Raw genomic sequence first — 12,500 nt, 5'->3', positions numbered from 1 at the left:
GAAACGCAGTCTGTAACCATAGAGGAGGGAAACAAACAAATGAAATAGTGAAAAAAGGTACGAGGCAGGAAATGAAAGTTACCGAAGGAAAAAGAAAAGGCTGGAAAGACAAGTAGAGTGGAACCAGAGAGAAAGGAAGAAATAAAGGAGAGAGCGAGAGAGAGAGAGAGAGAGAGAGAGAGAGAAATAAATAAAAGAGTAATAAAGATAGATAGAGAGAGAGAGAAAAAAAAAAAGAGTAATCAAAAGAAAGAGAGGGAGAGAGAAATAGAAAGCGAAAGAGAAATAAATAAAGAGAAATAGAAATAGGAATAGAAGTAGAAAGAGAAAGAAATAAAAAGAAAGAGAAAGAGAGAGAGAGAGAGAGCGGTGATACCAGATCAAGGCCGCAAGAGAAAGGAAATTGAGTGACGGTAAGAGAGTAGTAGGTTAATGAAAGAAAGAGAAGCTGTGAGATTAAGAGCGAAGGAGGGGCTTTCGGCGTGGTCAGGCAATGGAAGGAGGGTGAGGGGGGGAGTCATCGCAGGATGCCTGGGTGAATGGAGACCACTAATGAAACCGTTAGGCTTATGGAAAAGGATAACATATAAGAATATACACAAGCTCACTCGCACTCGCACTCGCACTCACAAACAATACGAAGACCATCAGCCACAAGAAACCACGATAAACAGACCGACGAAATAGATAGCACAAACGTCCCTCACACAAAAGCCCGCTGCTCTGGCATCCATTCGCCTCGTTATCAGTGCCAAGCAAGTGCCACGTTCGAGCCAGGCTGCTCGCATATCAGGTACTCCATTAGAAAGGCAGTGCGATAGCATAGTGGGACGTGTAGTTGGCACAGCGAAGAGGTACAAGGTACAGTATTTACGGAAAGGGCTACAGTAGTAACAAGTGTGACGGTGGCCCGGTATGGCTACTGAGTTTTTTTAATGTCATAAAATTAGGAAAAATATCCGACACTGATATTAATAACCACAGGAACGATAATGATGGTGATAATGATACTGATTATGTTATCAATTATGTCACTTACCAATAATAACTGCAAGTTATATTAATAACGGCGATGATTATACTAATATCATTATTACCCTTACTTTTACTATTATCATTATCATTACTATTATCATCTTTATCATTATTGTAATTATCGTGATTTTATCAATATCGGTATAACCATCATAATCATTTTCATCATTACTATTGTTATTGTTACTCTCCTTGTTATCATTGTTGTTATCTTTTTCATTATTGCCATTATCATTATCGTTATCAATATCATTATCATTGTTATTATTATCATTATCTTCACTATTATTATTATTTTACTAGCATTATTATTATAAATATTAATATTATCATTATTGTTATAATCATTATATATCATCACCATCCTCATTGCTATTAACATTATTATCATTATTGTTTTTATTCTTATGTTTATAACTATTATTTTTTTCAATTATTTCCATTCATTATCATGATTATCATTATTGTTATCATCGCTATCATAGTTATTATTAGTACCATTATCATCATCACTATTATTATCATTATCATTATTATGATCATTATCATTAGTAGTAATAATAGTATCATCATTATTATTATTATTATCAGTATTATTACTATTATGGCTTCATTATCATTACTATAATCATCCTCATCACAAACCCAGAAAAAATATTCCTCGAGTTTCGAGTAATTCAACTTCAAGAAAGAACACATGCCTTACTAAATGCCAAAAATCAAAATGGGAGAGGGAGAGGGCGAGGACGAGAAGAGAGAAGAGAGAGGAGAGAGGAGAGAGGAGAGAGGAGAGAGGAGAGAGGAGAGAGGGGAGAGGGGAGAGGAGAGAGAAGAGAGAAGAGAGAAGAGAGAAGAGAGAAGAGAGGAGAGAGAGAGAGAGAGAGAGAGAGAGAGAGAGAGAGAGAGAGAGAGAGAGAGAGAGAGAGAAAGAAAGAACAAACGTTACTTCAACTCTCGTGCTATAATGTGCCATCCACCAAACGTTCATGCTTGTAAATACAAGGTACCACTTCACAGATATGCAACCAAAGAAAGGCAAAAAAGGAAAAACAGAATTATCTTTGGTCACAGGCTGATTCTGCGGTCTAGTGTCTCTGTGAACCGGACACCTTGCAGGGGAAGGATTTTATCCCGTGTGAGAGAATCTCTCTCTCTCTCTCTCTCTTTCTCTCTCTCTCTCTCTCTCTCTCTCTCTCTCTCTCTCTCTCTCTCTCTCACACACACACACACACACACACACACACACACATACACATACTAGTTATGTGTGCCGTTTTGTCGACTGCATGCAACTACTTTTTTTTTTTTTTTACATTTTTTTTTTTTTCGTTTTGAAAAGTCTCGCTCTGAGCGGTTAATTCCATGTTCCTCTGTAGCCCTTCAAGACATAAGCCAAAGTACTATTGTCAACGTAATACATAGCGCCTCGGACGCTATTTTTCCTACGCTCTCCTCTTGTTTACTCTCACATCACATCCTTTGCGCCGAGGATCAAGGCGCTTTCACGACGCTTTGACGTGCAGCCGCGACGAGGCTTTTGGCTTTTGATGTGGAGGTCCATGATGTCGACAAGTCCACTGTGGCTGCTTCGTATGGCGGGCTGGTTCGTGTGCAGCCTTGGTTGTCTGGATGTGCACATGGGCGTGTGTCTTTTAGTTTATAAGTACGTATGTACATGGGTGCGTGTGCTTGTCTTTTTGTGTGTGTTTGTGGATGTATTTATTAAACACGCACGAACACATGAACATACATATAGAATACTTAATATCTTGTATAGAATGTGACATACAGTATCTTATCCCCCTCTTTAATCGGATTCTTTGTATGTTCTCGGAATCATCTCTTTACCCCTTACCTCTCCTCCAGAAAGCCCTGGCTATGTCGGTGATGTCGAGAGCTAACTTGAATTGCATGTAATGTGAAGTGCTGAAGGGAGAGATGAAGGCGGGCGATATTTCTGTCCGGTCTCCTGTACTGTATTCATCTATCGTATAATACCCAAATATTGATATACGCAGTGGGTGGTAAGAATTGTTTTTCTCTCTGTTGTAATTTTTATCAGTCTTTCATAATAATACATAACATGCAAACAAGCAAACACACACACACACACACACACACACACACACACACACACACACACACACACACACACACACACACACACACACACACAAATACACATAGCTCTCCATGTATATCGCAGTTGAATATTTACACCCGCACGTAAACTACTGTTTGTCAGGTTGAGAAAGTATGTTTGATTCTTAGATTCCCCTGAACATTTTATTTGACTTTTTCTTTCTCTTTCAACTGGTTCCCCCTTTGACTCTCGCTCTCTGAAATACTTCTCTGAAATATTTCTCTCTGGCACTTTTTCGTCGCGTCAGCTCAATTTTACACCGACGTTCGCGAAGGTGTTAATGTTTCATGAAAAATGCAAAAATGTAAATATGAGCCTGGATCAATGTTGTACACTCTCTCTCTCGTCTCTCCAACTCTACGGACCTCAAAGATCTCTCTCTCTCTTCCTCTCTCTTTTTCTTCCCTCTCTCTCTCTCTCCATCTCTCCTCTCTCCCTCTCCCTCTCCCCCTCTCACTCCCTCTCTCACTCTCACTCACACTCTCACTCTCACTCTCACTCTCACTTCTCACTCTCAACTCTCACTCTCCTCTCACTCTCCCTCTCACTCTCACTCACACTCCTCTCACTCCCTTCTCCCTCTCTCACCTCTCATCTCTTCCTCTCTCTTTCCCCTTTTCTCCCTTCTTTATCCCTCTCTCTTCTCTTCTCTTCTCTCTCTCTCTCCTCTTCTCCTCTCTCCCTTCCCCCCCCTCTCCCCTCTCCTTCTCCCTCTCCCTCCCTTCTCCCTCGCGCCTCCCCTCCCCTCCCTCTCCCTCTCCCTCTCTCCCTCTCCCCCTCTCCCCCTCTCTCTTTCTCTCTCTCCCTTTCCCTTTCCCTCTCCCTCTCCCTCTCTCTCTTCCTCTCCTTCTCTCTCTCCCTCTCCTTCTCCCTCTCCCTCTCTCCCTCATCCTCTCTCTCTCCCTCTATCTCTATCTCTCAATATCTCTATTCATATTTATCTCTATCTATTTATATTTCTCTCTATCTCTCTTTTTTCCGTATCTTTGTCTTTCTCCTCGTCTCTCTCTCTCTCTCTCTCTCTCTCTCCCTCTCTCTCCCTCTCTCTCCCTCCCCCCCTCTCTCCCTCCCCCCTCTCTCTCCCTCCCCCACTCTCTCTCCCTCTCTCTCCCCCGCTCTCTCTTTGTATTCTCTCTCTGTATCTCTGTCCCTCTCCCTCTCCCTCTCCCCCTCCCTCCTTCCCTCTCTCTCTCTCTCTCTCTCTCTCTCTCTCTTGGACCTTTCCTTCCCGCCCGGCAACGAGAGACAGGGAGAGTCAATGCGACCGAAGCTCCTAATGGACAAGGTGGCAACGTTTTTTTCCCTTTTATTTTCTTTTTTTCTTCGAAGGCGTTTCTCAGAGTGAGTGATGACGTCATATATCAAGGTTAATGAGGCGGAAAGGCGGAGGTGAACTGAAGGCTCCTATGAGAACATCCGGTCAAGATGTGTCCTTCACTCTGCTGTACTAAGTAACAGTAAGGAGGTTGAGGGACGAGGATGTGGGGAGGAGGAAGAGGAGGAGGGGGAGGAGGAGGAGGAAGAAGAAGAAGAAGAAGAAGAGGAGGAGGAGGAGGAGGAGGAGGAGGAGGTAGGGGGTGGGTGTTAAGGTGCGCGGGTCCTAGGAAAGAGATAGAAGATGAGGACGAAGAAGAGAAGAGAAAGATGGAGGAGGAAGAGATGAAGATGTAGAAGAAGAAGGACAAGTGTAGAGGGAAAGATGGGAAGGAGGAGGATGAAGGCCGGAGATGAAAAAGAAAGAGAAGGAGGAGGTGGCAGAGTAGAGATAGTGAGAGGGGTGAAGGTGGAGTGGGGGTGTGGGGGGCTGAGGGGTATTCAGAAGCCTACTCTCGAATCACAGATCTTTTGCCCCGAAAAAAGATGTGTAGGAAAGGGAGAAACAGGAGGAAATGAGTGGAGACAAGAACTGACGAAGAAAATAGGTACAGTTGTTTCTCGGACTCCAGAGACTGAAGGAGAGGGTATAAAAACAACATCTTCGAGATTGAGGAAAAGGAAAAGAAAATAGACAGAAGATTAATCCCTCTCTCTCTCTCTCTCTCGCCATCTCTTCCTTTCTCTTTCTCTTTCTCTCTCTCTCTCTCATTCTCTCTCTATTTCTATTTCCCTCGTTCTCTCTTTCGCTGTGTGTGTGTGGGGGTGGGGGGGGGCGTGTGCGTGCATGCGTATATGTATGCGTGTTTACTAGGTTGTCATTGTTTAGTTTCTTTCTATAGAATCGAATGGCTGTCGGATAAAGTGACAGCAAATCGCCTCAGAGGATAAAGCATGTTGAATCGAGGAGGGGGGGGGGGGGCACTGCATATGCACGCCCACTCCAGCCGGATACTGCAGCTCAGTAGGGAGACAAGAGCACAAACACAAGAGGAGTTCTGAAGGGTAGGAATGGGATTAAAGGAGGAAAGAAAGAGAGATTCAAGTGACTTAAAATCCAGAAAGAAAAAGAAAGGGGAATAAAAAGCAAGAGAGGGGAAAATGCATGTCAGAGAGATATAAAGTAAAAATTAGATTAACAGAAAGAAGGGGGAAAGCGAAAGGGTGGGGAAATAATTCAGGTAGCAGCTGTGTGTGTGTGTGTATTTGTAATATGTAGTATATATATCAATACTATAATATATATATATTATAATATTATTATAATATATATAATATATATATATATATATATATATATAACATATATCTATACAAAAATATACAAATACATATACAAAGGGCATACATCTATATATACATCCATTAAACATATATATGTTGTGTTAACATATATATGTGGGTATCTAATAAAATATATATATATATATATATATATATATATAAATTATAGATATATATATATAATTATATATAATATTAATTTTAAATAATATAAGGGAAAAGGCGGAGGTGAACTGAAGGCTCCTATGAGAACATCCGGTCAAGATGTGTCCTTCACTCTGCTGTACTAAGTAACAGTAAGGAGGTTGAGGGACGAGGATGTGGGGAGGAGGAAGAGGAGGAGGAGGAGGAGGAGGAGGAGGAGGAGGAGGAGGAGGAGGAGGAGGAGGAGGAGGAGGAGGAGGAGGAGGAGGAGGAGGAGGAGGAGGAGGAGGAGGAGGAGGAGGAGGAGGAGGAGGAGGAGGAGGAGGAGGAGGAGGAGGAGGAGGAGGAGGAGGAGGAGGAGGAGGAGGAGGAGGAGGAGGAGGAGGAGGAGGAGGAGGAGGAGGAGGAGGAGGAGGAGGAGGAGGAGGAGGAGGAGGAGGAGGAGGAGGAGGAGGAGGAGGAGGAGGAGGAGGAGGAGGAGGAGGAGGAGGAGGAGGAGGAGGAGGAGGAGGAGGAGGAGGAGGAGGAGGAGGAGGAGGAGGAGGAGGAGGAGGAGGAGGAGGAGGAGGAGGAGGAGGAGGAGGAGGAGGAGGAGGAGGAGGAGGAGGAGGAGGAGGAGGAGGAGGAGGAGGAGGAGGAGGAGGAGGAGGAGGAGGAGGAGGAGGAGGAGGAGGAGGAGGAGGAGGAGGAGGAGGAGGAGGAGGAGGAGGAGGAGGAGGAGGAGGAGGAGGAGGAGGAGGAGGAGGAGGAGGAGGAGGAGGAGGAGGAGGAGGAGGAGGAGGAGGAGGAGGAGGAGGAGGAGGAGGAGGAGGAGGAGGAGGAGGAGGAGGAGGAGGAGGAGGAGGAGGAGGAGGAGGAGGAGGAGGAGGAGGAGGAGGAGGAGGAGGAGGATCAGGAGGAGGAGGAGGAGGAGGAGGAGGAGGAGGAGGAGGAGGAGGAGGAGGAGGAGGAGGAGGAGGAGGAGGAGGAGGAGGAGGAGGAGGAGGAGGAGGAGGAGGAGGAGGAGGAGGAGGAGGAGGAGGAGGAGGAGGAGGAGGAGGAGGAGGAGGAGGAGGAGGAGGAGGAGGAGGAGGAGGAGGAGGAGGAGGAGGAGGAGGAGGAGGAGGAGGAGGGGGAGAAGAAGGAGGAGGAGGAGGAGGAGGAGGAGGAGGAGGAGGAGGAGGAGGAGGAGGAGGAGGAGGAGGAGGAGGAGGAGGAGGAGGAGGAGGAGGAGGAGGAGGAGGAGGAGGAGGAGGAGGAGGAGGAGGAGGAGGAGGAGGAGGAGGAGGAGGAGGAGGAGGAGGAGGAGGAGGAGGAGGAGGAGGAGGAGGAGGAGGAGGAGGAGGAGGAGGAGGAGGAGGAGGAGGAGGAGGAGGAGGAGGAGGAGGAGGAGGAGGAGGAGGAGGAGGAGGAGGTACAGGAGGAGGAGGAGGAGGAGGAGGAGGAGGAGGAGGAGGAGGAGGAGGAGGAGGAGGAGGAGGAGGAGGAGGAGGAGGAGGAGGAGGAGGAGGAGGAGGAGGAGGAGGAGGAGGAGGAGGAGGAGGAGGAGGAGGAGGAGGAGGAGGAGGAGGAGGAGGAGGAGGAGGAGGAGGAGGAGGAGGAGGAGGAGGAGGAGGAGGAGGAGGAGGAGGAGGAGGAGGAGGAGGAGGAGGAGGAGGAGGAGGAGGAGGAGGAGGAGGAGGAGGAGGAGGAGGAGGAGGAGGAGGAGGAGGAGGAGGAGGAGGAGGAGGAGGAGGAGGAGGAGGAGGAGGAGGAGGAGGAGGAGGAGGAGGAGGAGGAGGAGGAGGAGGAGGAGGAGGAGGAGGAGGAGGAGGAGGAGGAGGAGGAGGAGGAGGAGGAGGAGGAGGAGGAGGAGGAGGAGGAGGAGGAGGAGGAGGAGGAGGAGGAGGAGGAGGAGGAGGAGGAGGAGGAGGAGGAGGAGGAGGAGGAGGAGGAGGAGGAGGAGGAGGAGGAGGAGGAGGAGGAGGAGGAGGAGGAGGAGGAGGAGGAGGAGGAGGAGGAGGAGGAGGAGGAGGAGGAGGAGGAGGAGGAGGAGGAGGAGGAGGAGGAGGAGGAGGAGGAGGAGGAGGAGGAGGAGGAGGAGGAGGAGGAGGAGGAGGAGGAGGAGGAGGAGGAGGAGGAGGAGGAGGAGGAGGAGGAGGAGGAGGAGGAGGAGGAGGAGGAGGAGGAGGAGGAGGAGGAGGAGGAGGAGGAGGAGGAGGAGGAGGAGGAGGAGGAGGAGGAGGAGGAGGAGGAGGAGGAGGAGGAGGAGGAGGAGGAGGAGGAGGAGGAGGAGGAGGAGGAGGAGGAGGAGGAGGAGGAGGAGGAGGAGGAGGAGGAGGAGGAGGAGGAGGAGGAGGAGGAGGAGGAGGAGGAGGAGGAGGAGGAGGAGGAGGAGGAGGAGGAGGAGGAAGAAGAAGAAGAAGAAGAAGAAGAAGAAGAAGAAGAAGAAGAAGAAGAAGAAGAAGAAGAAGAAGAAGAAGAAGAAGAAGAAGAGGAGGAGGAGGAGGAGGAGGAGGAGGAGGAGGAGGAGGAGGAGGAGGAGGAGGAGGAGGAGGAGGAGGAGGAGGAGGAGGAGGAGGAGGAGGAGGAGGAGGAGGAGGAGGAGGAGGAGGAGGAGGAGGAGGAGGAGGAGGAGGAGGAGGAGGAGGAGGAGGAGGAGGAGGAGGAGGAGGAGGAGGAGGAGGAGGAGGAGGAGGAGGAGGAGGAGGAGGAGGAGGAGGAGGAGGAGGAGGAGGAGGAGGAGGAGGAGGAGGAGGAGGAGGAGGAGGAGGAGGAGGAGGAGGAGGAGGAGGAGGAGGAGGAGGAGGAGGAGGAGGAGGAGGAGGAGGAGGAGGAGGAGGAGGAGGAGGAGGAGGAGGAGGAGGAGGAGGAGGAGGAGGAGGAGGAGGAGGAGGAGGAGGAGGAGGAGGAGGAGGAGGAGGAGGAGGAGGAGGAGGAGGAGGAGGAGGAGGAGGAGGAGGAGGAGGAGGAGGAGGAGGAGGAGGAGGAGGAGGAGGAGGAGGAGGAGGAGGAGGAGGAGGAGGAGGAGGAGGAGGAGGAGGAGGAGGAGGAGGAGGAGGAGGAGGAGGAGGAGGAGGAGGAGGAGGAGGAGGAGGAGGAGGAGGAGGAGGAGGAGGAGGAGGAGGAGGAGGAGGAGGAGGAGGAGGAGGAGGAGGAGGAGGAGGAGGAGGAGGAGGAGGAGGAGGAGGAGGAGGAGGAGGAGGAGGAGGAGGAGGAGGAGGAGGAGGAGGAGGAGGAGGAGGAGGAGGAGGAGGAGGAGGAGGAATATATAATATATGGTGTGTGTGTGTGTGTGTGTGTGTGTAGTGGTGTGTGTGTGTGCGTGTGTGTTGTTGTGTGTGTTGTGTATGTGTGTGTGTGTGGCAGTGTGTGTGTGTGTGGTGTGTGTGTGTGGTGTGTGTGTGGTGTGTGTGTGTGTGTGTGTGTGTGTGTGTGTGTGGTGTGTGGTGTGTGGTGTGTGCTCGTGTGTGCGTTGTAGTTTTGAGTCTGTGTGTGTGTGTTGTTCTGTTTGTGTGTGTGTGTTGTGGTGTGTGTGTGTGTGTGTGTTGTGTGTGTGTTGTGTGTGGTGTGGTGTGTGTGTGTATCTATCTATCTATCTATCTATCAATATATACTATATTCATATATAATATATATATATATATATAGAAATATATATATATAAACTATTCTTATATATATTTATATATATTTATATATAATATATATATATATATATATATATATATATATAGAATATATATATAAGGCATATAAATACACACACTCGCAAGTGTGTGTGTGTGTGTATATAGGGTATGTGGGGATGTGAAAGCTGCTTGTCTGCATCTGTATGTCAAGTTTAATTAGATCGTGCATAGATAATACGTGCTTAAGGAGATCGATGAAAAAAATTTTGAAAAAAATTACTGCTGATACATACTTCCTTATGCAAGACCTTAAAGAAAAGGATAATTACTCATACGAGGAAAGAAGCAATATGAACACGAATATTCATTTTGGAATAATTATATTTTTTTAAGCGTTTGTTAATGATATTAAACATATGATACAGAAGTATTTGGAGAGAGCGTGACAATATTATTAATAAAAAAAATGCAAATCGTTCAATCTGTTAGCTTTACCATATTAAAAAAAAAGTTGCCTATCATAAAGTCTGTATATTTTGTATGCACCTTTTCATTTTGCTTCATAGTTCCTTGAAACTAACTATTTAACGACGATGCAATTACTCTTGAAAGTGTTAGTGCCCACGTGTCACCTTCTTCTCCAATTCTTTCTCTATTTTCCCTCTTTCTTACCCTACAATTCCCCTTTAATCTTCTTCCCATCGTTGACACAATCATAGGCCTTTCGTTTAACAAAGACTGTATGTTATATAATGAGGTACTTGTGACCTATTGGCTAGACTGGAAGTTTGGCTTCCGGAAGAATAGGGGAGGGAGGAAGGGGGAGGGAAAGAGGAAGAGAGAGAGAAAAAGAGAAAGAGATAGATCGACAGACAAAGATAGGTATATTAAGAGAAAGATAGAAAGAAAAAGAGAGAGAGAGAAAGTGAGAGAGGAAAAGAAATAAGGAAAGAAGGAAGAAAAAAGGAACAATAAGAATGCCTACACCACGCAATCAGTAACGGACAAACAGTCAACAGACCAACACACTTATAGCTGTTCCCAGCCTTCTCTTCGAGACGCAAACTTTTCCCTTGATGTCAACCTGTCACCCTTTCCCTCCGCAGGTGCAGGTCTAACGACGGCTAATGCACACCTGCAGGCGACGCGACATAAAAGCTTCTTTTTATGTTAATCTGACGCAGCTCGCCGCTAATTTGACGGCTCGAGTGTCGGGATTCTGGCAATTTCTGCAGCTCGCCCTTTGGCTATTTTTACTACTTATTCTGTTGGCTATTTCTGCTGCTTCTTCTTTTGGCTATATCTGCTGCCTTCTGTTTTGGCTATTTCTGCTTATTCTTTTGACTATATTTGATGCTTACTCTTTTGGCTATGTCGCCACTTACTATTTTAGCTATTTCTTTACTTTTTTTTCACTGTTTCAATAACTCGCCCTTTCGGTTATTTCTGCTGATTACTATTCTTATTAGGTGGATGACTCAATTGATATCTATAATCTATTGATATGATAATAAGAAGAACGACAATTTTAATAATGATAATAATGATAATGACTATAACAATAATGATAATGATGATGATGATGATAATAATGATAATGATGATGATGATGATGATGATGATGATAATGATAATTATAATGATAATTATAATGATAATGATAATAATAATGATAATGATAATAATAACAATAATGATAATAACAACAATAATAATAGTAATAATAATTTTATTGATAATAATAATGATAATGGTAGAACTAATAACAATGATGGTAATAGTAACGGCAATTATGATAAAAAGTAATAACAATAACAACTGCATTAATGATGTTTATAATAATAATGACAAGAATAATCATAACAATATCACCAATAAAAATACTAGCAATGAAATTCATAGTAATAGCAACAAGAATAATACTAATACTAATGAAATTGATGATATACTAAAAATAACCATAAATATAACAAAATCAACAGCGACAATGATAGTAATAATAAGAATAATGACAATGCATTAACAATGATAATAACAATATTAAGGAAAGTAACAATAACTATCAGCATCGTAATGATAATAATCAAATAATCGAACCGACCATTATCATTGTTACGGTTTTCATCTTTACAGATAACATCATGACGGTTATCATTATCACAATCATTATCATTATACTTGTCATCATTGCTGTTAACATTAACATTTTTATTGTCATTTCCATCACTGATGTGATCACTACCATTATCATTGTGTTCGTTATTATCAGTATCACAGTGTCATCATTATCATTATTATATGATTATTATTATTTCTATCAGTATTATTATTTTTATCAGTATTACCATTTTATTAATATTATAATTTTTATCATTATCATTTATATTATCATCATCACCACTCTTCTTATCATTATTGTTGCTATCATTATTATTATTATTGCTTTTGTTGTTGTTGAAAAGAAGGGAGTGAGGAGGAAAAGGGGTAGGAGAGTCACTTCCCTTTCACTTCCTTCTCCCTCTCTTCTCCTTTTCTTATTCCTTTCTTCCTTCCTCCCTGCTCCGCTCTTCGCCCCCGCCCCCGCCCCCGCCCACACCGCCGCCGCCGCCGCCGCTCGTCACCAGCGTGTAATGATCAGTCCCTCCTTTGTTCTCGTCCCCGCCATAAAAGTGAAGAAAGAGAAAGACTTTTGGCGGTGGGTTTTTCCTGGGCTGTTCTCTCCACAAAACCAATATCGCTACCCCCAAGGCCCTCCATTCATGAGCGACAAAGGGCGTGCGGCAAATAGCATGTCAAAAGACACTTTCTTCAGGATAAGGATAAGATAAACACTATTAATGAGTCGGAAATCGAAGTTTCTTGTGGAACCTGGATGGCGCGAGTGAGGATAGCCTGCACGTGTTGCAGATGGAAGATAAAGTATTGCCTTA

The 12,500-nt window shown here is 45.6% G+C and overlaps 1 protein-coding gene across 15 annotated transcripts in view; it reads right to left on the bottom strand.

Annotated features, from left to right (window-relative positions):
- The window catches only part of LOC122257092 (uncharacterized), a 386,597-nt gene that overhangs the window by 135,066 nt on the left and 239,031 nt on the right, over positions 1-12,500 (bottom strand). For 3 of the 15 annotated variants that reach the window (XM_086542430.1, XM_086542431.1, XM_086542432.1), the window contains one exon: positions 9,864-9,878. The exons of the other annotated variants lie outside the window; for them this stretch is intronic. In XM_086542430.1, coding sequence (XP_086398556.1) covers positions 9,864-9,878 — 15 coding nt within the window. The remainder of the gene's footprint in view (positions 1-9,863; positions 9,879-12,500) is intronic. 15 annotated transcript variants of the gene reach the window in all.

This window comes from Penaeus japonicus, unplaced genomic scaffold (genome assembly GCF_977035675.1).
Source record: "Penaeus japonicus unplaced genomic scaffold, GWHDUDI00000001_assembly GWHDUDI00000012, whole genome shotgun sequence".
Taxonomy (NCBI): Eukaryota; Metazoa; Arthropoda; class Malacostraca; order Decapoda; family Penaeidae; genus Penaeus; species Penaeus japonicus.
Note: the sequence above shows the minus strand (reverse complement) of the source record. Positions and strands in the feature narration are given on the sequence as shown.